Source organism: Mytilus edulis, chromosome 7, assembly GCF_963676685.1.
Source record: "Mytilus edulis chromosome 7, xbMytEdul2.2, whole genome shotgun sequence".
In the NCBI taxonomy this organism is placed as follows: Eukaryota; Metazoa; Mollusca; class Bivalvia; order Mytilida; family Mytilidae; genus Mytilus; species Mytilus edulis.
Genome location: NC_092350.1, coordinates 72044176 through 72071034, shown reverse-complemented (window position 1 = coordinate 72071034; position 26859 = coordinate 72044176). Strand labels below are relative to the sequence as shown.

The following is a 26859-nucleotide window of genomic DNA, read 5'->3' as shown; positions in this document are numbered from 1 at the left end:
AGTGTAACAGAAACATTACGTTAAATTGGAACAGTGAGCCAATAATTAGGCAGCATAATTATGACATATTTTGACGAATAGAATCCAAAGTGAGTTTGGTTAACAATAAGATGTGGCATGAATGCTACCGATACATCTTACCACATGAGAACAAATGACATATAAAGTTAACGCCAAACAGCCTTCAACCATGAGTAAAACCATATCGGAATAGTCAGCTATAAAAGTCCCCCAAATAAAAAATGTAAAACAATTCAAACAGGAAAACAACGGCTTGGTGTATGTACAAAATGAACGAAAAACAAATCTGATATATAACAAACCACAACCACTTAATTATAGTTTTAGTAAGGACAGGCACATGTTAGCTGGTTAGTAAAATACTAATACTCCTGTAGTTTCTGAGCTTGTGCCGGGTTTTTTTTTTTACAAGTGATGAGATAAGTTTAATTTGTCCATTCAGTTATTATTATAATAATTACTGTAGCTATGGGTACTATCATAACTAGCACTCCCGTCTCTAAGCTCGACTACAGAGTCACCAGTCCTGACTTGTAAAAATGCCATTGACCTATGAAAATCCTCTCTTCACGCCAATAGAATCAAACAAAAGATGTAAAATTTTCGAAATAAAAACAGCTTTAGGCACTTAGATTCAAAAGATAAACTTATTCACTCCAGTTCAGACCTTTAGTCTCTTTTCACTTTATTAACAACAGGGTTAGACAATAACCAATTTATACCTCGACATTTATTGTATAGATATCTATGGTGTTGAAAACAAATATAACCTCTAAATGTCTTGAAAGTGTGGTTTGGGTTCTTATGTGTTTGTTTATCAGTAAGACTTATGTAAAAAAAAAATGCATGACACAAAACCAGGTTCAACCCACCATTTTCTTTTTATTAAAATGTCCTGTACCAAGTCAGAAAAATGGCCATTGTTATATTATAGTTCGTTTCTTTGTGTGTTACATTTTAATGTTGTGTTTCTGTTGTGTCGTAGTTATCCTCTTATATTTGATGTGTTTCCCTCAGTTTTTAGTTTGTAACCCGGATTTGTTTTATTCTCTATTGGTTTATAAATTTCGAACAGCGGTATAATACTGTTGCCTTTATTTATATTGTAATAGAATAGGAATGGTCAATAGATCTGGTGGAACATATATTTTGTACAGTTGACTATTATTATTTTTTGCTCTGTAGATTTTATTTCATTATCCTCATTTTCTGTGATAAAAGCACGTTTTTGTATTTGAAACCCAAAACATTCATCAAATCCATCGATTTGCTCAACATGAACTACTAAGTAGTGGATAAATTAGGCAAACACATGAACAGGACACAGACAATGTCTACCCACATATTCAGTGTAAACCAAACTCTGTTTGACAAACAAAATGTCAGACAAAACATCGCTCTGAGAAATTTTAGTTGAACATAGAATAGAAAATGTTGATTTTCGACATTTATTGTATAGAAATCTATGGTGTTGAAAACAATATAACCTCTAAATGTCTTGATTGTGTGGTTTGGGTTGTCTTGTGTTTGTTTATTATTAAGACTTGTATTGTAATAGAATAGGAATGGTCAATAAATCTGGTGGAACATATATTTTGTACAATTGACTGTCTTGTTACATTTTTTCGCTCTGTAGATTTTATTTCATTCTCTTCACCTTCAATGAAAATGCATGCTTTTGTATTGGAAACCCAAAATATTCATCAAATCCATCGATTTGCTCAACATGAACTACTAAGTGGTGAGAACTGATTCATCGTGGTTTAATTCATTTCTGTAGGAAATTGTAGTGATACTCAATGGATTAATTAGGTAGACACATGAACAGGGCACCAACAATGTCTACCCACAATTGTGAGACAACAACAAATAAAGTGATACTTGGCAACAATTCAAAATCATACCTACAGGCATTCAACATTCACTTTCAATGATAGACAAGCATTATTCACACAAACTAAATAAAATAAGTCAAGTTGTAATATGCCTATCTTAAAGGCAGTAATGGCATCTGTGTTAAAAAGTGTAATGTTCATATATACAATTGAACTACAATCTGAATCACAATTTTTTTCCGGATCTGAAGCCACAGGGGACAGAAATGACCTAAGCCAAGAAGATATTATACCATGTATACCTTTTCCATATAAATAAGTCATTGTTTTACTACATTTATTTCTGATGGATGTTAAAAAAAATAAAATATCTTTCCTTGATGGGGTAAAATGCTGAAAAGAAAATTTGTTTAAATACTCTTCAGAATTCATAATCAATGTAGCAATTCATTTTATATCCAATTAATTAAAATCCACTTCTTTTCCTGTGTAAAACTTATCCAGAATAAAGTTGCAACTCCTAACAGAATATCTTCTTCTTTTCCATTTGTAGATTTTCATCTGTTCTGTTTTCCACTGTATGTCTTTGAATAGATGATCTATGATGAGTTGATGAGTTGATTCACATGATGCGATGAGAGTGATGTATTCTATGATGTCTTTTAGTTCAAATGTCACATGTCTAAACAATTAGCTATATACATCAATGAAAACATCTAGAGGTCTGAGAATATTTTTTATAAACACTTTCACGAAGCAGAATAAATTACCATACATAATCTGATAATTAAGGATGAACCTTGTACATGTCTTTTTACCTACAAATAGAGTACAGGAGCCATTTTTAAAATCCATAAATATATATACCATAATTAATTATACTTTACCTTCCCTCTGAAAAAAACCAACATTAGCTCTAGAACACATTTATGTACAAAATAATATTCTATAGGTTAACAAATAATAGATACTACACAACACAAACTTAGCATAAGTTATGATCATCATTAATTAATCTGGCTGCAATTGATTACATATCAATTTATTTTGTTGTTTTTTTAAACTCATTTCAATATTTTCTTAAATCTTATTATCAACGATTGGACATCTAGCCTTGTGGGGATTTTTGGAGTACAAATACTGTAATAAGACTGTAATAAGACTCAGAATTCAACCAATCAGAATGCTGGATTTGGTGATACAACACAATTTTTTTTATAAGAACAAAGTAAAGTTTTATGACAATAGACAATAGTGGTCAATATGGTTCCTTTTCTTTTTAAATCTGTATTTTAATTGAAAGGTATGTGCAGGTAATTTCTGACAAGGACATTAAAATTTGACAAATTTGCAATTGAAAAATCATAGAGGAAGATCAAAACTCTGAAAGTAGATTTTAGTATCAACAATAATTACTTACAAGTCTACTTGTTTGTTATCAATTCATAACAACATGTTTTTTTTTCAAAAAGATAAGACACTGAGGGGGGGGGGGCAATAAACAATCCCTTTTATAAGTCAACACCATGACCAAAAAGACTAACAATAACATAACATTGCACAGAAAACTATAATATTGAAAACCAGGATGACATATTGATTGAATCATAATGCAGCCTGCTTAAATAATGATGCTATACAATCATATAATATATTTAAAGACATATTAACATATGATTCAACTTATAAATTTCCAAAATAATGGCATGGTTATATTTCATATGTTTTCTCTCTTTAAATATATAAAATAGCAATTAAATAAAACATTATAAATTATTAAGAAATACTTGAAATTTTTCATCAAGCCATTATTTTTGAAAAAGTATTTAACCTTATAAACATATCAGGCTAGTTTGGCATGAGCAGGTATTACTTACACAACTACAGTTATACATTATACAAGGCGGATTTCTAATTTCATTAATTTTTACTCTTTTTACAATTTCTGATTGAATTGTAAATTTACGAATAGAAATACTTTTAAAACATACTGAGCATATCATTGAGTCCTTTTCACCCTCTAGTAAATACTATATACTTAATTAACATTTTAGGGGTGGCAATCAGGCAAAATATATATAGAAGTACCAATTTGCTAAAATTAATAAATTCTTCTATGTTGTTCAGATTTAGTTTAACTTTTTTTTTACCAAGACTCTTGAAAAACTTAGTTAATTTTTTTATTTCAAACATTGCAAGATTGATGTGCTAGGTAATGAATACACAATTAATGCTAAAGACATTGTTTAACAGGAACATATCTTAAGTATAATATTCATACAGTTAAACGATTTAATCGCAAATGTCAAACAAGATAACATTGGAATAAAGATATCTCAATTATGTATCACATTAAACACCAATCAACTAATGGTAAATTACTCGATGTCATGGCCATAAATACTCAATATGATACATGCATAAATCAGGGTTGTTTTGGAATCATTTTCTGACTTTCAGTAGGAATGATAAGAAATGCAACATACAGAGGTGGTAAGCATACAAAGAAGCCTCCAATTACCTTTTAAAAATTGGGCAACATTGAACAATCCATTTTGACAAATTGACATTTTTTCATGCAAAGATGTGAACAGCAGTAAAAGGCATACTATAATGGTTTACTTTTATAAATTGTGACTTGGATGGAGAGTTGTCTCATTGGCACTCATACCACATCTTCGTATATATATATATACCAACTGGACAATTGTATAGTATAATCCCTAAGTACCATTAAATAAACTAAGAAACCTTAAAAGCCAAGGCATTAAATAAACATCCACTTAACCATTTTGATAATGATTATTTTGACTAGGTCTTACTATGATTTCAGTTATTGCAATTTCCTAAAATTTTAGTATGATACTTTGACAAGGCTTCTTAATCGATTAAAGAGCTTTGAATAATAGTTCCTAATGGTGCCAATATTTACCACATATGCAAAGATGAGCATTTCAAAGTCAAATTTCAAAATTGTGTTTTAAAAAGAATATTTTCTTTCCTTTCCTCTATTACCAGGATTTTTTTTTTATTTCTTGGTTACAAAGCATTTTAATAATAAATTTCCTAACATGTTAACAAGAGTTTCTTATAATAATATAAATTACAAAGTGAATTTCGTAAGTGTTATGAAATAACAAATACTATTAACAAAATAAAGGACTCAAGTATAGGGGGAGTATCTCTAAGATGAAATTATTGACAAGAAATGCACATAACCAAACAAACTATACAATAATTTGTAGAGCCTTCAGAACTAAATACAGAAAATAAAGAAGAACCTATTTATACATGAAGAAGATTAATTTTCTCTACCAGTTTTATCTTTATGGTAATTATAAAGCTGATAAAAAATTTGGAAAAAAAAATGAATACTCATGTAACATTATTTACAAGTGTTTTAAATCAAACAGCACAAAACAACTGATATCAATAACAAGAACTAAAGTGCAGATCAAAATCCTGGAATTACAAATGCATGTACTAACATATACTGACAATATGTTTTCAAGTAGACACTTTTTGCGATTTTAAAAGATTATTTTCATTAAACTCTTATTGTATTCTTTAATTTATTAGCAATATTACCAGATTACTGAAAACTATAGCAAGTTTAATTTTTAAATGATTTTCCATTCCTAATAAGTAAATATGGTTTGTGTTTTTGTTTTTTCTTACATCCTCTGGAGTTCGGCATTACAAACTTCACTTTTACAATAATGCACTTAGAATTCAGTTTTTGTGTTATACTTTTATGCTACTATATTTGTAAAATAAAACACAAAAAAAGTTAAAATAAGATACCTATACGAAAGTTTGGAGTCTATTAAGTGTATTTTAATTGATAAATTATACAACCCTCAAACAAAATACCAGCCACGAACATATTGTCTATGTTATGAATTCAACTTATTCACACTTACACACAAACCAAGAATCACTGGAACTCTCTCTCACAATTATTTCAATTCACAAATAAAACATTTCTTTCCTGTACAACTATCAAACATTATGCTATTCTTAAATTACAAACTGGTGAGAAAATATGATGATTGTTTCCACTACATCACTGGTGCTAGATATTTATAATAATATGCAGCAAGGATTATAGTTTTTACAACCATCACTTAATACAGTTTTGGCTCTCTAATCTCACATAAATACTTATATCACAAATAAGATGTTATAAGGAACTTCACAATGTGTTAACATCGAAGCATTGTAATCTAAAATCAAGTCAAATGCACATCAGGTTTTAGCCAAGAATTGGTTTTTTTTTCAATTTAGAGGAAGAAAGAGACTCAAATAATATTCAGAATTTCATCATTTGTAAAAAAGTTATACTTATTTAATTAAAATTAACCAAACAATATCTATAATCTATTATAATGGTAAGCTCTTAAATGGCAATTAATTTTTTCATTGTGATATTTTTTTCTACATACAAACTGCTATGTTCAATGCAAAATGAATTTTATATGAAAGCTTCCACTTTCTGATCAATGCACACTGAATAAGTTAACTTTCTCGCTCCATTTGTAAAGAAACACAAGAATGACCTTCCTCTCTTCTATGCTCTCATTGCACATATCATAAAGATGTAATTAAGTCCACTATTAACACAATTCTAAGCTAAATGATTAAAACTCCATATCCAAATAATATTTATGATTGTATATGGATTTTTCAAAATATAACACGTAATTCAGAACTACATACAATCAAAATTATATCATGGGGGAGTTTAATATGAGATGGCTAAAATAGTCTTCGTTTAAATACAACTACTACCATGTAAATGTACAAATAAAAAATAATGTTCTGGGAAAATTGAAAAATTCAAAGAAAAAAAGAAGCATGCAGAAAATAACAGTGGCATAATCTACTGGATTTTTTCTATGAAATACAAGCTCTCTATTATTTACAAGTTTTTCTCAATATAGAATTACACTTTACAGCAATCAATCCTCTTTGAATAAATGAATATATTTTTATTCTACACTTGGTAATCTAAAATGTTAAATCAAGTTAAAGTTAAGTGCCACCAAATGAAATGCCAAATTAAGTTTATTTTTCTGTCGTGAAAACAAAATATTAAAAATATCAATAATACTGTTTTTCGCTTACTCTTTCTCCATAACTTTTCTTTCTCCTTTGTTAAAAAAAAATACCATTCTCTCTCCTTTTATAACCTATTCACACACATTTCCCCCCTAAATCTATTGCACACTTTACCATTACAATCAAAGTATAAATTTCAATGTCATGTATATTTCAGATTGCCCATGGTTCGATTGAGCCTTTTAAATGGGCATGAATATCGTAATCTTAAAATAGCATGGATTTTTTTAAGGACTAGACTCTTAAATATTGCATGTTCACTTATGCAACTTTCTACAAGGAATAATATAAACTTAACAAAATAAAAAAAATTAAGTCATAGATTGCAGAATACTGTGGGCAGCTGAGTGAAATCATGGATGACATAAAATCAATATTGAAAACATATTCCTATTAACTTTGAAAATGTGTTCCATGATTACATAAATCGTACAAGTTTAGGTGATTTTATATGAAATAAGTCCCAATCAACCTAAATTTTAACAACATTTTTTGATTTTTTAAACAAGCAGTATTACAATACATATGTGATTGAATCAAATACATCACCACATAGGAAACTTTCACAAAAGTAACTGTAAAACTTGAATGTGTGTTAATTTCATATTATAGGCATATCAATAAGTTATTTCCATGTATTTCTTACAAGTTCTTCGTGCATCATACATTGAACTATTCTGTTAAAACTAATGTTTCAGGATCACAAGTATTCCCTTACAATTTTATTACCCTCAAAACATGAATATCTAAAACATGCATTCAGTTTCTGATCCCTAAACACATTTTACAAGATGTTAGTTTAGAAACTACACATATGGAGTATTTCGACTTTTATGTTATACAACATTTCAATATATCAATTGGTACATAAACATGTCACTTTAAGGAACATCATGGATTCTGTATTATGATCAAACAATCATAGTGGAGGTATAGCATTTTTCAAAGTACTAATATAAACAAATCAGTTTGGGTACTACTTACCGTCATAAACAAACAATTTTTTAACAAGAGATGTCAATAGTATTTGACTGTCACCTAGTACTGAGAAGCTATCACATTTTAAGGTTTTTAAAGACTTCACATAATCATGAAATATGCCCATTAATTAAAGCACAAGCATGCATATATTTCAACAACATGGGAATTATCTTATAATTATGTTTTTTTATAATACACAAACTAAAGGTCTTGTTAATATAATTATACCAATACAATTATAGGTATGCATTTCCAATTTAGAATCTGTATTATTTTTTATTCTAGCATAACATTTTCTTTGAATATGAAATGTCAAGAAGTCTAACATTTTCATAAGACACATATCGCAAACTTACAAGTTATTGTTGAAATTTTATAAAACACTGTATTGACTAAATTCTACATGTACTGTTCTTCAAAACAATATAAATAAATTTACTTGAGAGTTTGTAATTTTTCAGGAACTCACATAAAATGCATGCATGCATTTAGTTCTGAATTTACAATAATAAGCAACCATACAGAACTCTTTTTTTCTCATTTTTCAGAAAATTCTGTTCTATGACTGGTTTGAACAGCAGTATACTACTGTTGCCTTTATTTGTACTGAATTGTGCAATTTAGAAATGAATTAAACACCTATACAGATATTAAGAATAGGTTAGCCAAAATTATAATCTGGGTTTACATCTTAATACATCAGTTGATTCTGAATGTAATTTTGATGTACCGGTAATACCCAAGTTTACGAATATTTCTGTGACAGAATGGTGCTTAACAGTACATCAAACGATAATAAAGAAGGTTGACAAATTAGCAGCCTGTCCTTTGCCATGCATAATCATTTTACTTGTAAACATAAGTAAGCTGATGTTGAAGTAGGTTTTAAACCATATAAATGCAAGTGAAATACATGTAGCACATTTTAAATATGGTGATCATATGGTGCGATTCTTGCTTAGAATTGTGCCACATCACTTTCATTTGGAAAATACACCTGTCATTCAATTATGATAATATATGATACCAACTTATTTAGGACTGTTCCAAAATTAACTGTAGTAGGGGGTTGGAAGGCACTAAAATTACTAAAAAAAATCAATTTTGCAAAATCTTTTGTAAAATGAAAATTTCATATAATGGTGTGAGGTCTGCCTTCCATGCCCCATGTTTGTTATTTTATTTTGGAACTGTCCTAATCTTACTGCAATAAAATATGGTCAAATGTAAGCCACACTGTCTATTGCAATTTTAAATGTGATGCATAAGCATTTACTTTAAATGCAAAGACATAACTGTATAAATGATAACATATAAAATTTCTACTGATACAATTCCAAGAGCTATTCCAGAATAAGGTTATGAATTTTATCTTCACTGAGGAAGAGGTTGAAGGGTTAGTATGGGATATAACTGAAACAAGAGTGTAAGTGGTGTATTGAACTTTTATAATCGGACTTAACAATAAGGATTTTTCTGGAATAGCCTTTTCCAACATACTTAAAATAATTATTGAATATGGACTTACGTATACCAACAAGTTTCTCACATTAAATTTTTGTTTTCATACTGTTCCATTAACAAACCCTTTAGTGATAAGGCATACAAATACTTCTCTTTACTTTTAATGAAATATCATAATGTATACATAGCGAAATAAATTCATTGAATTTGTGTATTACATCAAAATTATGTTCAGAACGAACTGTTATATTTAGATGTAAACCCACATTATAACATGATTCAAGGCTTATCATTGAAGGATTTTATGGAAGACATTGTACATAATTCTTATGAGACATCACAGCTGATATGGTTTATGTCACTTCCCCCACCCATCATTGGGGACCCCTCTTTTCCAAAAAAATTCAGTATTTAATTTTGTTAAAAAAAGGAATTCAACGTTGGTGATTTTTTAATTGTATTTAAAAGTGAAAGTATTGCACAGAGAGAAAAAAAAATATCTACTCCGTACAGTGGTAGTCAATCAACAGGCCTCTTAGATTTGTTTACTATGTGCCCATTTTAGCCATGGATGGATGAAGTAACATAATCCACAAAAGCTATGATGCTGTAACAACATAAATCAGTGACATCAATTCCTTCAATTTTATTTCATATCTATAAACTATAATTTAAAAGAAATTTGAAGTGTATTTTTTTTTTATCAACAAAATTTAGTATTGAGGGAAACAATGTTTCTACAGTAAAATCAATTCCAAATAATTCATTAACTCTGGAAGAAATTGTATAACTGAACTACTTGATTTATAGTGTATTTATGCTAGATAAAAAAATTTGTCTGTCAGGTGAACCATGAAATCTTTAGTAGCTACTGGTTATCTTTTTGCTACAAATTATTATGTTCCAGTGTTGGGACCCCCTTTTTTGACAATCAATGCTTTTAAAATGGGGACATATGGTTGGAGCCCCTCCCCTTTTTTTCCCCTTTAAAAATGACTGGATTCACCCCTGAATAAGTAATGAAGAAAGCTTTCTTTAATATATTGATGCCATGGTTCATCTAACAGACAACACACTATAGTAAAGAAATTTCCATTAACAATAAGCAATAGCTTTACTTACCTCTAAATATACCATCACATATGCATTACAATGATTTGAAATGGGTCGAAATATAATCAACAGCACCTTTGACCCACTTACCCAAACTCAATAATAATATTTCATTTTCAAATAGCATCAATCATTTCTTCAATTGTGACCCCAATTGTTTTAATCCTTGTACAGAACCTAACTTATTTATCCCAGATCATCACATATCCATAAAGGTTAAATAAGTCCCCAACATGCTAAAAAACCTCAATTTTGGAGTTTCAATTTTGTGACTATCAACATAAAAATTGCACTTTTAATTTGACAGCACCATGTGTAAAATCAACTGAACTTTTCAGAGGAACTTACAAACCCTACCTTTAAATAAACATTGGCAGTCTATGATAAGCACAGAAAATCCAAAAATAATTGGGATAAAAAGTATGGGAGGTGCCTTATGGCAATACATGTTTCAGTTTCATTTATTTTGAATGAAAGTTTAGAAGAATACATGTATGACAAAGTCTTTGTCATGCCAAACAAATCCCAAAATCATTCATAGGAAGAAATAAATTAAGAGGTTCTAAAGCATCATGTAGCTAAGATTATGTGAATGTTTTAGAGAATTTCTCAAGCTCTGCAGGAGCAGTAGGGATTAAAATGGGACAGCCCCATAATTATATAACCCAAACTACAAAAAAAAGCAATATACTGAGAGAAAATGGTTTCTATAATCACATATTGAACCTGAACACAATTTTATGATTTCTACTATTTTTTTACACAATTTATCTATGATTTTAAGAGATAAATAAACTCTCAAATTCAATATGTTACATATTAATTGAGACTGAAAACCATTCCAAAAAAAATTGTGATTCTCTCCTGAATGTGAATTTTATTTTTGTTTCCTAAAATTGAGTTACTTTATTAAACGTTTTGTTTTGCCAAATGCCTTTTTGGTCATCAATTTTTTCCTGGAGTGGTCTTTTAATTTAATGTGAGAAACTCATTATCATCCTTATCTTAATGTATCTACAGCCCTTTCACAATATTTAAGAAAAGCAATATCATTTTCAGAACTAGATGTATCCAATATCTTGCTGATCAAACAAATTGAACTAATTAAGTAAAAAATATGGAATAAACTTTCTTTTGTTTTCTGACACCCTTTTCATATTACAATCTTTTCAGAAAAAGCTGCAGATACTTCTTAAATAACCTGGAAAAAATAGGTATATTAAAGACAATTTAACAAGTACAACAAATAAACAGTTTCAAAAACTTAAAACAAATGTAAATATTTCTAAAAAAAAAATATATATGTTATAAAAAATACTTTATGTAAAAGACTTGTAAAATTTGTCCAAAAAAATAAATATTGCACCAATTACAAAAGAGGCTGAAAGACTCTGGCAAAAATTATACATATTCATGAAAAGGGCAACTGCTTTATGGAATATGGAATAAGACAACATTCTTTTATGGTTATTTTTAACAAAAAACAGAAAAAAACCAAATTCTCTATAATTTTTTTCACTTAAAAAATAAAAGTAAATATGTCTTTTATTTTCAGAAATTTTAACTAAAATTTTAACTAATTTCTATCTTTAATGATTGAATTGTTTTATCATCTTTGTCCCTGATATAACGAATAGCAAATTGTTCTATAAATTCAAAATATTCCATGACTAAAATAAATATGAAAATTAAATTTCAAGTTTTAATTTGCAGTTGCCCAATATTTTTAGAAAGACAATCCGTAACAATACTGAATTTTCAAAATATATTAACAAATTTGTTTCCTAAATAACAAAAAAAAAATCTTCAATTCCAGAGAATTTTTCCTATAACTGTCTGCAAACACAATCTTTTTGAATATTTTGTGCAGAGAGAAAAATTCTTCGATGATATTTTCAAATTCAGGAAATCTGTAAAAGAAATATATATGCATATTTAAGCAACGTCAAGCTTTGAAATTCTTGCTTATGAGTTTCATATAAATTATGCACATATATTATAAATTAAACAACAGAGCATTATAAATATCTAAGTTACTTACCTGTAATCAAATTACTGGATTAGACTGTGCTTCATTTCTTGCTTGTTTGCTAGATTTTAACTGATTCATGTATGACAAATTTTTGTGTATGCGCGTGGTTATGCGATTGGAATTATCCCCATAAAACTAATGAATTACAAAAATACTGAAATTATCTAAGAGCTATTCCGTTAAAATGAATGTGGTAGAAAAAGAAAGGTTTTGTTTTCAGAAATAGGTCATAGAATATTTAAGGCATAAATTTATTTGATGTATGCCAAATCACACAAATTTGTGGTAGTTGGTTTTAAGACAGAAATCCTTTCGTAACCTCCCATATCAATTAAATGGAATAGCCCTTACCCTATTCATTACAAGCTTCTTTCCCAGAAGCAATCATTACCTAAATTAGTGTCGTCTGCTGCTGTATTCTCTTTCCCTTTCCCTGTCACGATCTCGGTCTCTGTCAGATCTGTGTGAGGACCGTGACGATGATTCCTCTGCATAGTGACGATCCCCCCTTTCTCTACTCCTCTCCCTGTATTCTGCTCGATCCCGACTTCTTGATCTGTGACTTCTACTTCTCCTTTCCTTTTCTCTCTCGCGTTCCCTAGATCTTGATCTTCTTGCACTGCTCCTGTTAAATTAAACCATTATAAATCACATAAGCAGAGTAGGTCCGATTACTTTCAATGTAATTGATTAAATTACAATTACTTTGTCATTTGTACAATTAAATTCAATTAATGATTACATCATTTCTGAAAGTGTCTGATTAAATTAATGATTACATTGGCAAAGTAATCATGATTACATCTGATTACAATGAATTTTAAAATATAACCGATTTGAATGATGTGAATGAATTAACGCTTAAAACAACTATAGTACTTTTTAGAAAGGATTTTGTTTTATATATTATAAAATGATAACTTCAAACTTCATCTATTTAATAAACATCAAAAGTTCATGACATACATACATGAACATTGAATCACTGGTCATGACCCATTACACTTTGCCATCATTGATATCTGAATTATTTAGCTTCAATTGAATATAGTTTTATAAAGAGTTTGCTGTTTGTCTACTGACTTCTTACAGACTTTATATGTATTTAAAGGTGCAGTTTATGGAAGTTAAAATATGAATGAAATAAAGTTACCAGTTGAAAACTATGTCAAATTTTAATAGAATTGTTTTATCAAATTGTAAACCAAATACAAGTACTTTAAATCAAAGCATTCATGTCCAGTCCAAGTACAAAATATAAAAAAAAAATGATTATTTTAAACAAGATATTTGTCCAACTTTTAATTTAGTTTGTGCTAATTAGATAAGTTTTCACACGTCTGGTTAATCTTTTATCATATATATTGTCCTACAGCTATATTCAATCAAAAATTGCAATAAAAACAAACCTTAATTGGTTTCCTACCAGTCAATTCAAAGTTGACAAAAATCACAATATTAACAAAAGATTATAATTTAGGGTTAAAGAAAAGTATAACATAATTATTACTTAAATATAACAGTTTTTATACGACCGCAAAAATTTTAATTTTTTGGTCGTATATTGCTATCACGTTGGCGTCGTCGTCGGTGTCGTCGTCCGAATACTTTTAGTTTTCGCACTCTAACTTTTAGTATACTATTAGTATAAGTAAATAGAAATCAATGAAATTTTAACTAAAGGTTTATGACCACAAAAGGAAGGTTGGGATTGATTTTTGGAGTTGAGGTCACAACAGTTTATGAATAAAGGGCCAAAAAGGGGCCCAAATAAGCATTATTTTTGGTTTTTGCACCATAACTTTAGTATAAGTAAATAGAAATCTATGAAATTTTAACACAAGGTTTATGACCACAAAATGAAGGTTTGGGGTTGATTTTAGGAATTTTGGTCCCAACATTTTAGAAATAAGGGGCCAAAAAGGGCCCAAATAAGCATTTTCTTGGTTTTCGCACTATAACTTTAGTTTAAGTGAATAGAAATCTATGAAATTTTGACACAAAGTTTAAGACCACAAAAGGAAGGTTGGGATTGATTTTGGGAGTTTTGGTTCCAACAGTTTAGGAAAAAAGGGCCCAAATAAGCATTATTCTTGGTTTTCGCACAATAACTTTAGTATAAGTAAATAGAAATCAATGAAATTTTAACTAAAGGTTTATGACCACAAAAGGAAGGTTGGGATTGATTTTTGGAGTTGAGGTCACAACAGTTTATGAATTAAGGGCCAAAAAGGGGCCCAAATAAGCATTATTTTTGGTTTTTGCACCATAACTTTAGTATAAGTAAATAGAAATCTATGAAATTTAAACACAAGGTTTATGACCATAAAAGGAAGGTTGGGTTTGATTTTGGGAGTTTTGGTCCTAACAGTTTAGGAATAAGGGGCCCAAAGGGTCCAAAATTGAACTTTGTGTGATTTCATCAAAAATTGAATAATTGGGGTTCTTTGATATGCCGAATCTAACTATGTATGTAGATTCTTAATGTTTGATCCCGTTTTCAAATTGGTCTACATTAAGGTCCAAAGGGTCCAGTTTGATTTTAACAAAAATTGAATCCTTGGGGTTCTTTGATATGCTGAATTTAAAAATGTACTTAGATTTTTAATTATTGGCCTAGTTTTCAAGTTGGTCCAAATGGGTGTCCAAAATTAAACTTTGTTTGATTTCATCAAAAATTGAATAAATGGGTTCTTTGATATGCCAAATCTAACTGTGTATGTAGATTCTTAATTTTTGGTCCAGTTTTCAAATTGGTCTACATTAAGGTCCAAAGGGTCCAAAATTAAACTAAGTTTGATTTTAACAAAAATTAAATTCTTTGGCTTATTTGATATGCTTTATCTAAATATGTTCTTTGATTTTTGATTATGAGCCCAGTTTTCAAGTTGGTCCAAATCAGGATTCCATATCAAGTATTGTGCAATAGCAAGAAATTTTCAATTGCACAGTATTGCACAATAGCAAGAAATATCTAATTGCACAATATTGTGCAATAGCAATTAATTTTCATTTGGAGTTATCTTTCTATGTATAGAATAGTAGTTGATAATATATGTTGGAAATTTGCCAGACATGACTATGATGTCATTTTCTATTTTTATTTGCCAATAACTTTATGTAAATAACTTCATTGGAAATTTGCCAATATAAAATGTTGCTGATGAAGCTTTTTTTCCTTATCTTATCTAAAATGTTTTTAGATAATGTATGTTGGACATTTGCCAGACATGAATATGATGTCATTTTCTATTTTTATTTGCCAATAACTTTATGTAAATAACTTCATTGGAAATTTGCCAATATAAAATGTTGCTGATGAAGTTTTTTTTATTGTTTTATACAATAAACAATGTATATTCACTTTTACAACCAACCAATCTTTACCATTCAGTGATAACAAGCACTTTATTTTACATTTTAATATTTTATGATGTATTTAAAAGAGTAGTTATTGTTGCAAACTCCATTAGAAATTTGAATTGATATCAGTTTTGAAAAAAGGGAAAGGGGGATGTGAAAAAAAAGGGGGGGTTTAAATTTTTCTTATTTCAGATTTCATAAATAAAAAGAAAATTTCTTCAAACATTTTTTGAGAGGATTAATATTCAACAGCATAGTGAATTGCTCAAAGGCAAAAAAAAACTTTTAAGTTCATTAGACCACATTCATTCTGTGTCAGAAACCTATGCTGTGTCAACTATTTAATTTTAGATTTAAAAAGTTTTGAAGAAGAAATCTTTAATTGATTTGTAAAATCTTGACATTTGTTTTGTGTATAAAAAAAACATGTAATGTCAAAAATTTGATCACAATCCAAATTCAGAGCTGTATCACGCTTGAATGTTTTGTTCATACTTGCCCCAACTGTTCAGGGTTCGACCTCTGCGGTCGTATAAAGCTGTGCCCTGCAGAGCACCTGGTTATCAAATATATATATATGAACATCTTTAAATTGTGAATAAATGTACAATAACTTTTACTGAGGCCAGAGACATAAAATTGTAAGGCTAATGATGACTTTTCAACACATCATTTTGACCAAACATGTGTCCCAATCCCATTAAATACACATCCCTTAAATATTTTAATGTATGCTGATGATGTAGTTCTTTTATCATCATCAGAGCAAGGACTTCAAAATTGTGTTAACAAATTAAATAAATTTACAGTTGATTATAAAATGACAGTTAACACAAAAAAGACCAAGGTTCTTGTATTTAACAAATCAGGAAGACTTAAAAATATTAAAATATCATTAGGAAACCAGACTTTAGAATGTGTACAGAACTACACATACTTAGGTATAAATTTTTCATCATCTGGGAGTTTCCAAATAGCAAAGAAAGAACTTTATAACAAAGGAATGAAAGCATATTTCAAATTAAGGAAGACCTTTTCAGTGGAAAGCCCAAAACCTAGTATTTTATTACACATCTATAACCATACAATCCGACCAATCTTGTTGTATGGATCTGAAATTTGGAGTTATGTGACATAAGTACATCAAAATTTTTCATTAATTACAATTAATTGGAAATCTATGCCAATTAACCTGAGAATTTGTGCCTCTTGAACTTTTAACGTCACAAAACAATATCTTTTCCATTGTGGCTTCAGAGATGAAGACATCAAAAATTTACAAGAACCTTTGTGATGTCCAGTAATGGCGGACAAATTAATAAGGAAAAGGATAATGATAACGTACATCTGATTCAGACACTGTAATATCAATCGAGACCTCTTTTTTTATGTTAAATACAACTGAAAATTTTCAATTTCTTACTTTGATCCATATGACTTCTCTTCTATACCATGAAGTGTGTCTTGTAGAGAGCTGATTAGAATTTTACATCGATCGTCACTCGCAATCTTTGACTGTTTAATCAGAGAGATGGCCGTCACTAATGTCTCTATTGCACTTGCAAATTCTCCTGTGTAAAGAGCAATAGATAAGTTCTTAGAATAATTCATTGATCTTATTGAAAAAGGATAATAAACCTACATACATTTTAATGAAAAAGCTTTCATTTCCAAGTCTGCAACAGAGAAATATTTTGAGATACTTGTAGTTCAACTCAAATTAATACCAGAAGTTTGACAGACCAAGGGACAAAACTCTTGTCTACTTTAAATCCTTACTTTACACACAACGTTAATGTATGATTATGGTTGATAGTTTTTATAACTTTTGAATAATTTTTCATAAAATATATCACTTATTATTCATCATGGTGATCAAAGATAATCTCAGGTAAACACTTGTTGTAAAAGAATATCACCAATCAATACAGTGTGGTCAGTGGGAATTAAATTATACTTGTATTGTCTGATTAACACTTCAATCCATTTAAATCACCTAGATCATGTTTATTTATAGTTAAGAAAATGAATGCTTTTGTTATTATTAAGACGGTAAATTTGATTGGAGTCAACCGAAAATATTGATGCATCAGGAGTCAAAATACACATATTTATATGGGACACAGTTTGAGACCATGGGAAACTTAAGACTCATCTGAAATTTTGAGTCAACCTTGTTCAAGACAACTATGTGCACAAATTGTAGCAAATAATTTGAAATTGTGGGAAAAAAGTGAAATCTGGCAATTTTTCTGGAGACTAATTCTTTTTAGGTCAATCAGTGCTTCATCTGACTTCAATCCCTCCAACGTGTTCAATAAAATAAATATAAAGAAGAAATTTACCTGCACTTGCGTCCTGTACAGCCCTGGATATAGCACTACTCGATACAGTCTTATTTCTCTGGAAAATCTCTTCAAATTCTTGTTCACTGAGGGCTGGGGATTCTGGTCTACAAATAATAAGTTTACAAATTAGTCTTTCTTTGTTTGAAATACTAAAACTGTTTAAATTTCAGTGACTTGCATAGCAATGATACATTCAAAATTTCTGTTTTTCCAAACATATTATGCTCTTTCGGAAATCTTCAATTTATTCTTAAAGATAAAACTATTTCGTTTAATTCAGCACTACAATGTTTTTAGTTACTAATTATAACATTACAAAAAGTTTATAGTATGCTTTTTGGTTTGGTGTTTAAGTTTTAGCCTCTTTCACTTTTAACCCATTATCTGCTATAAATTGAATGTGAATCTCATAAATATCACACATCGTGGTGTTGAATGCATGACTGTGAACCAGAGCTCAGAGAAACTTGATTGAATAACTAGTATGTACTGTATTCCTATTACCTTTCAGGAGGGGGTCTAGAGTAGTGATCTGGAGGTCTGTAAGGGTCTGTAGGATATGACACTGGTGGTGGCCTTCCATATGGGTCTCCTCCAGGATGTAAAGGCTGTAAAGAAATTTATAAACATGAACCTCATAGCTTAAGTATCAGATGAACAATGCAAAAGATATTTAACAACACAACATTTGATTGGTTTATTGAGAGAAAAGCAATGGATATCTGATCAAATTACTATAAAATTAACTACAAATATGGATAATAAAACTCTGTGCAAATCTAGTGTTCTTTTCATGTCTTCATTGTCTAATTTTTTGGTACAGTGAAACCTGATTAAACCGAACCCTGAATAAACAGGAAACCTGTCTAATCCAAACTATTTCTGAAGACCAATCATATCACATTTTATGCATTGTGAACCTGATGAAACCGAATACCTGCCAAAACCGAACAAAATCTCAAGTCCCGAAAGGGTACGGTTTAGTCAGGTTTCACTGTACTTTGAAAATTTTTAATTAACAGGTAAACTCTAACTGATTTAGGACAAAGATCTGATTATTGTAGTATTTTTTCATATGAAACAGTATACATGTCCATTAGAGTTAAAAGTTTCAGACACCATTTGCCAACTCCACCTGTATGTATTCATTGGAATAATTCAAGCAGTGTTAGCTTTTCTTATCATTAAATAGACAAATTACTTATAATAAATGAAAATAATACAGCTAAAATTTTAGATATAAGCGATTTATACTTTTAAGCCATGTTCACATTTTTGATGCAAATGCCAAAACATATATCCATGGCTTGTAAATTGATAGCATTGACCTACATAACATACATAAGTATACTTACTGCCACAGCAGGGGGTGGCCCTCCATGGGGTGGAGGAAAGAAAGCTGGATTAACATGTGGTGCAGGAGCTGTTGGGTGGCCAGGTGGTGGCAAAGATATTGGAGGATTCGCTGGTGGCATACCTATAATCAAAATCGTTAATGCATAAATCATAAACATTATAACATCATGGATCACACTACTTCAAAAGCATAGGGAGTTACTTCTCCTTTTGGAACTGGTATGGAAAAGAAGTGACTTAAAGGGCAGAGTTTGTTCTCTTATAGCATCTTTGTTAGGATGTGAATAATTAACAATTGATATTTGACAATAAAATTTATCCATTAGGTACTTACATGAACATACAGTGGCTTAATTGTTCGTTCATAAATTGGCACTTTCAAACTTTTCTCAATTTCAATGAAAAGTTACAATTTCTATCATTTAAAGATCTACAGATCTATTGTTAACTATGAACTTACCTGGATGTGGCATTCTTGCTCCAGGTGGTGGCACTGGTTGAGGACCTGGGGGTGGTGGCCCATTGGGAGGATACCCTACTAAAACATAAACAAATAGAATATTAAAGTCATTTCTCTTACACATGGAATTTTGCTTATTTTCAACATGAACTGTATATAAACATAAACAAACATACATAGAAAAGGCTTATTTTCAATTTGAGAAACATCTTCTGTTCAAAATTACCCTTAAAAAGCAATTTTTACTTAATTGTAAAGGCATAATATATGTTTTGTATTATAAAAGGTCTCTGTCTTTTTTTCATCATTTGAGAAGCATAGATAAAGTTTCTATTTCATATTTCTTGAAAATCCAAGAAAATATGTATACGAGATGCATGAATACAAGGCAATAGCTTTGGTCTAACACATCTCCAATACTTTAACTGAACAGTTCCTATTACCCAACATGCAACAACAGGCCAGAACTAAAAACATTATTGCTCCTCATTTAAATGTCCTTCCATATGGCTTTATTTGTGTATGACAGGTCAAGAGTAAAAAAAATTAAGATGACAAGTCTGCAGAATTTTTTAGTCAAAATTGTTTTTGAGAAAATATATTTTTGATAATTATTCTATAATCGTTTAAATCCCAATTGCTAAAAATAAGTAAAAATGCTTAATCAATTAAGGTTAAACTGAAAGAATGCATGGCCATGGCTGCAGGATTATTACATTATTAAGAACTTTTCAGTTTGTTTTCAGAAACTGCAAACATTCCTCAATATGGTATTCTATTGTTTATTATTTGGTTTTCGTAGTACTTGTATTTTTGTTATTTTTCAATCCATTATTTAAGAGCAAAGTTCTTCAATCACTGATTTTATTGTATACTTAGCTATTTATAAAAAATTCAGAGGGTTTAAATCTAATAAAAAAAAGTCTGGTTTGGGCAAGTATAGAAGAAATATGTAATTTAATTCTGGCCTCACCAAACAGGACCTGATAACCATGAGGTATTTGAGACAGTGATTACCAGGAAATAATGACACACTTACCTCCTTGTTGAGGAGGTTGTTCAAAGAAACCTTTCAAATGATAAGTATTGAGAATAAAATGAGGGCTATTCATTTCTAAACTCTACTTTTTTCATTTTTAGTTAGTTTTTTTTTCAGTTTAAGGTTTGCATGAAGGATGTTCCAGAACTTAAAGTGTAGAAGGATCTTAGTTTAGACCCAAACCATTGAATAAATACAATAGCTCTTTTTTATCTGTGTAGTTTATTCACTGGGACCTTCGAATTTTGTCAAAGAGAAAACCATTTTTATCAAATCCTATGGTTGATTTCTGACAGAAGTTTCAACATTCAACTATTGATATTAGTTTTTTCGGTGTGTTATAGACAAATTAAAACTGAAAAATGACAATGTTTGAATTAAGGCCTTCTTAAATGCATTCTGTAGCTAAACAAAAACACAAAATATAAAAATTGATTAATAGGCTAAAACTCCTAGAAACTAACATGTATTTAAGGAATGACTGTAATATTTTTTCTGTCTATGAAGAAATATCATAAAAAATTTGGTGCACACTGAATAACGGCGTAGCGGGTTATTTAACAGTGTGCACCACATTTTTTATGTTATTTCGAATAGACAGAAAAAATATTAGTCATTTCTTATAAATTAATTCTAAATTCCATTTTAAACCGTAGAAAACCATGAAAAAACGTTGATGACGTCACGGTCACATGACTAAATTATGTCTATGGGATCATAACAAAATAACGTCAGCCAATCAGAAGACGCGTTACATCCAAAATTAAATTATAATCATTTAAACCAAAAATCAAGTATACACGAAATTACAATGTTTCCTCAATCCACAAAAGCAAATCAATCCAGTTACAGAAATCAATTAGTTAATCTAACCTGGTGGTCTTTCCCACTCTGGACGAGGAGGTGGTCCACGTGGATCTTGTGGTGGTGGACCTCTGAATGGAGGTGGAGGGCCTCCTCTCATCATCTGATAACAAATGAGGACAATACAATCAATAATTTTCTTTGAAATAATTAACAATGTTTTTACAACTAAAATTTAAATATGTAGTGTAAATAGTGATAATAATTTGCTTCAGTTATAAACACTTTAAGTTTGTTTTTAGGCTAAACAAATTTCACAATAGAGTCATATGGTTATTGATTAAGTAGCAAATTAAATGTTTAGGTTTTTTTTTAAATCTACATTACATGATAGTACTTGATAACTTTTATTTGACTGGGTTTTGCTTATAAGAAAATTGAACCAATCTGTAGATTTCTGCTTGTAATTTTTCTCAAGACTGCTTATAATAATCCTTAGTATTGATCTTTCATTGAGGTCAATGTCCTTATGGGAATGACCATTGTACCATTCCCTGAGCAACATTTACAGCGGTTTAATCCATACCAACTCCAGTTAACACAATGGTGTACTACTTGCTTAATTATTAAATAAAATTTCAATATGAGTATTAACTTACATGCCCTCCTGGTGGTGGACCTCCAAATCTCATGTGTGGTCCTGGAGGTGGTCCAGACATTGGAGGGGGGCCAGATGTTGGAGGGAATCCTCTAGGTGGTGGTCCTCCTGAAAAAGGAAAGTTAAGTTTAAAATATAGCATCAAAATTATGTCCTGTGCAAAATAAATAAGTTTCTGATTCTTCACTTTTTCATAATAAAGACATCAATGTTTCGTAAAAGCCTGACATCTGAAAAGATAATTTGAATGTTAAAAATATTGCAAATAACTAAAAAATATCAAGAAAATGATGCAAAATAGAAAATAAAATGTTTCTTATGATCTCCAAATAAGTTCACTAGAAATAAAAATATTGATGAAAATCTTCTGTCAGAATTATTTCATGCACAAACCAGTTTATTCATTTTTTCTTTCTTACCTGGGAATCCTGGAGGGGGTCCACCATGTGGAGGCGGGCCTGGTGGGGGACCGTCTCCTGGTCCTGGGGGTCTGTTCTGTCTTGGCATAAATCCTGGCTTTCCAGGTGGTGGTCTCTGCTGTTGAGGTCTTGGACCTGGGGGACCTAGAAAAGTGTTTGAACAAAATGTGCAAGCTCCTTAGAACTAGAGGCTAAATGAAGTGTTCTGCTTATCTAGTATCTGTACACAATATAAATGATGGATCTTGTAAGAGCATGGTGCTTTAGCAACTAAAAGGGCATTAAAAATGCAAAAAAATAATCCTTTTATCTATATCAAAAGATGTGTCCCATACCCATTCTGACATATTATGTCTAAGTCTTCTAACTACAAACATTAATATATGAAAGTTGAAAAGTTATGACAAAAGCTAACCTGGCACTTATGTTCTGTCTGAAATAAAAAATATCTTTCTAAACATAATGAATCATAATTCAAGATCCCTTTTATGGTAAATTAGGTTCTTTTTTTATTATCATTAATGTCAGTATTTGATCAAAAACAAACTAGATGAAAACGCAACTGATAACATTCAGTTAAGTGGTATTCATTTTTAATAGCAGAGTTTAAATTTAGCAACCTCTGACAAAACCCTGTCATTATATTCTTGTCCCTTTTTATGATATTCTTTGAAAATCACAATTTTCAAGAAGAGATATTTTCATGATTTTCTTTTTGTATCTAATCAACTTATTTTCATGATTTTTCTTTATCTAATCAAATCATTCGTGAAATAAACCCCTAATGAAAATTACCCACTTTACTGAGGTATTATCAATCATCAAGACTTATGATATTATATATATATATGAAAAGAAGTCAACTCACTGTAATTACCATTTTGAGGAGGTCCACCATCTTTCTTTGACTGGGCTTCAAATTGACTAAGGGCCTGTTTGTTAGCATTTGTTACCTGTGGAACTTGGCCATGGATTTCTTTTTTTGGTAGTTTGTCAAATATCAACCTAGAAGAGTTGTCTGATCCAACTACCACTACTGCAAACCTAAAAATAACCAAAAAAAAAGCATTTGTTATTTAAGCAGCTCTTTCCATCAATAAATATGAGGTGATTAAATTTAAAATCCCTCTGAGTGAAGTTAATTACTTTGGAAAAGGGTAAATATTAGTGATTCAGAGTGACGCTGTTATATAATGCCTTTAGATATAAATGTGATTCAGAGTGACACTGTTATATAATGCCTTTAGATATAAATGCTAGTGATTCAGAGTGACACTGTCATATAATGCCTTTAGATATAAATGCTAGTGATTCAGAGTGACACTATTATATAATGCCTTTAGATATAAATGTGATTCAGAGTGACACTATTATATAATGCCTTTAGATATAAATGTGATTCAGAGTGACGCTGTTATATAATGCCTTTAGATATAAATGCTAGTGATTCAGAGTGACACTGTTATATAATGCCTTTAGATATAAATGCCAGTGATTCAGAGTGACACTATTATATAATGCAATTAGATATAAATGTGATTCAGAGTGACACTGTTATATAATGCCTTTAGATATAAATGCTAGTGATTCAGAGTGACGCTGTTATATAATGCCTTTAGATATAAATGCTAGTGATTCAGAGTGACACTGTTATATAATGCCTTTAGATATAAATGCTAGTGATTCAGAGTGACACTGTTATATAATGCCTTTAGATATAAATGCTAGTGATTCAGGGTGACGCTGTTATATAATGCCTTTAGATATAAATGCTAGTGATTCAGAGTGCCGCTGTTATATAATGCCTTTAGATATAAATGCTAGTGATTCAGAGTGACGCTGTTATATAATGCCTTTAGATATTTCAGAGTGAACCATTCTCAGTGAGCGCTATGTTTTGATGTGTTTGAGCTTTTCTTTTGTTTTGCCATTTGATTACGGACTTCCCATTTTGTATTTTTCTCAGAGTTCAGTATTTTTGTGATTTTACTTTTTACAACAAGATTCACTGTGAAAATCACCACCAACAGTGAAATTAAACTAGATCACACTAGGTGTACAATTTTCTTTGTAAGTCAACACAAACATACACTTTATTATTTTGATTTGAAGAAGTAGAATTACATATACAACCCGAGTCTAGATAGCCACAAGGATAATATCCTCTAATCAATAAATGTTGTACATAATCTAATCTAATATCAAATTTAGATCTGAAAGTTTTTTGAAAGTGCAAAATGGTGGGAAAATGATCAACATAAAATTTCTGTATTAAACCAGATTTTATTTCTATTTCTACAAGAAAGGTATTCCTTCTTGGCAATCTTGTAGCTGATGTTCTTCCACAACATCAACAAGAATAGCATTTGAAAATTTCTAATTTTTTCATTCTTTAAAACCTGAGTAAATAAGTTAAATTGTGCTAACTAAGTCTTCTAACATCCCCCCCCCCCCCCCCAAATGATGGTATTTCTTTATTTGCATGGTGCTATGTATATAAGACAGAGTTAACATTAATTCAAACATGTCAAGATCTGTAGGCTTGGAAACTGTAAACATACCCTTTAGACTGTCCATTTGCTCTATTTTCATAAAATTTAATCTCCACTAAATCTGTGACTCCTACTGAAGCTATGGCATCTGTTAAATCTGATCTGTCGTCCACTGAAAAATAAAATCCAATTGCATAATTATTTGATGTTGACTGGACAGGAGACTTCTTATATTCAATCCAGACCTACTACACTTTAACCCTTTCACCGATTGCTGCCCAGACAGAAGCTACTCTGAGACGATGGCTTCCCTGGCTACTTTACTCAAGTGGGAGATCTTCATAATAAATGTCAATAAAAACTTGTTTGTAGTTATTGTTTATTTATTTCATTCACTTACACCAAGTTCACAGGTTTTTTTATGTTTTGATTAATTTTTTCCTAATAAAATATTCAAATTTTCATTTTTTCGGCATTATTTCAGTGAAATTCTCAAAATTCTGCTTATTGACCCCAAATCGTAATTTTTTTAACCCAAAATGGCAAAATTTTGAAAAAAATTATGAGGCTGTACAAATTCCTCACACTGAACGATGTCCATTCCAAGTGTTTTGAACATAAAACGACATTTTATGTCAAAAAAGTATACTAGTTTGGCTTCAATTCTTCCATATTCTTCCAAAAAATTGTTCCCCCATTTCAAATTCTCGTAAATTCCGTAAATTTCCTCTGATTTTGACACGGTTTTCAACAAACTGAAGCGTCATGTTTACACTTTCATCCGGGTTATTCATCAAAGAAAGATAACTCATGTTTGCACTGTTTGAGCGGGAAATATAAAAGATGTATTCCGATCCCGGTAAACCGGGACTCATCGGCGAAAGGGTTAAAGGACAAAATGTCAACATTAAGATATGTATTTTTCATTCTATTATCTTTTTCTATAAGTGACACTTGGCTTTAAATTACTTTTCATACAGTGAATGAAAATGTGTTCGTACTTACCCATGCCTTCTTTGGCCAACATAAAAAGGCATACCCGTAGCCAGGGGGGTTCATCCCCTTGAAATCAAATAAGCACTGTTAAAGTCAACGTTTTGTTCAAATTGTGAGTGTTAAAGTCGAGTTCATGAGTCCAACAAACACACCCCCCCCCCCCCCCCCCCCCCCCCCTTTCCCATGGAAATTCCTGGCTACGGGCCTGAAAGTTACATGTTTTAGACAAAAAAATAATAAGAGCAGAAAAATGAAATATAAAATTTGATAAGAATTCTGCTATAGTTTTTTTCTCAGGTAGACTGTTTTTTTGTGTTGGTACGAAGGCAACATCAAACAATTTAAATTCAATTTTTC

General features: G+C 30.3%; 1 protein-coding gene across 1 annotated transcript in view; it reads right to left on the bottom strand.

Annotated features, from left to right (window-relative positions):
• Positions 1–2179: 2179 nt before the first annotated feature.
• LOC139482160 (cleavage and polyadenylation specificity factor subunit 6-like) overlaps positions 2180–26859 on the bottom strand; it is a gene marked incomplete in the record, with an annotated part of 26388 nt that continues 1708 nt past the window's right edge. Inside the window, 12 exon segments of the mRNA XM_071265859.1 lie at positions 2180–2674; positions 12959–13192; positions 17354–17501; positions 18276–18382; positions 18783–18886; positions 19634–19755; positions 20095–20172; positions 22007–22100; positions 22597–22703; positions 23015–23158; positions 23883–24058; positions 25576–25663. Coding sequence (XP_071121960.1) covers positions 12964–13192; positions 17354–17501; positions 18276–18382; positions 18783–18886; positions 19634–19755; positions 20095–20172; positions 22007–22100; positions 22597–22703; positions 23015–23158; positions 23883–24058; positions 25576–25663 — 1397 coding nt within the window.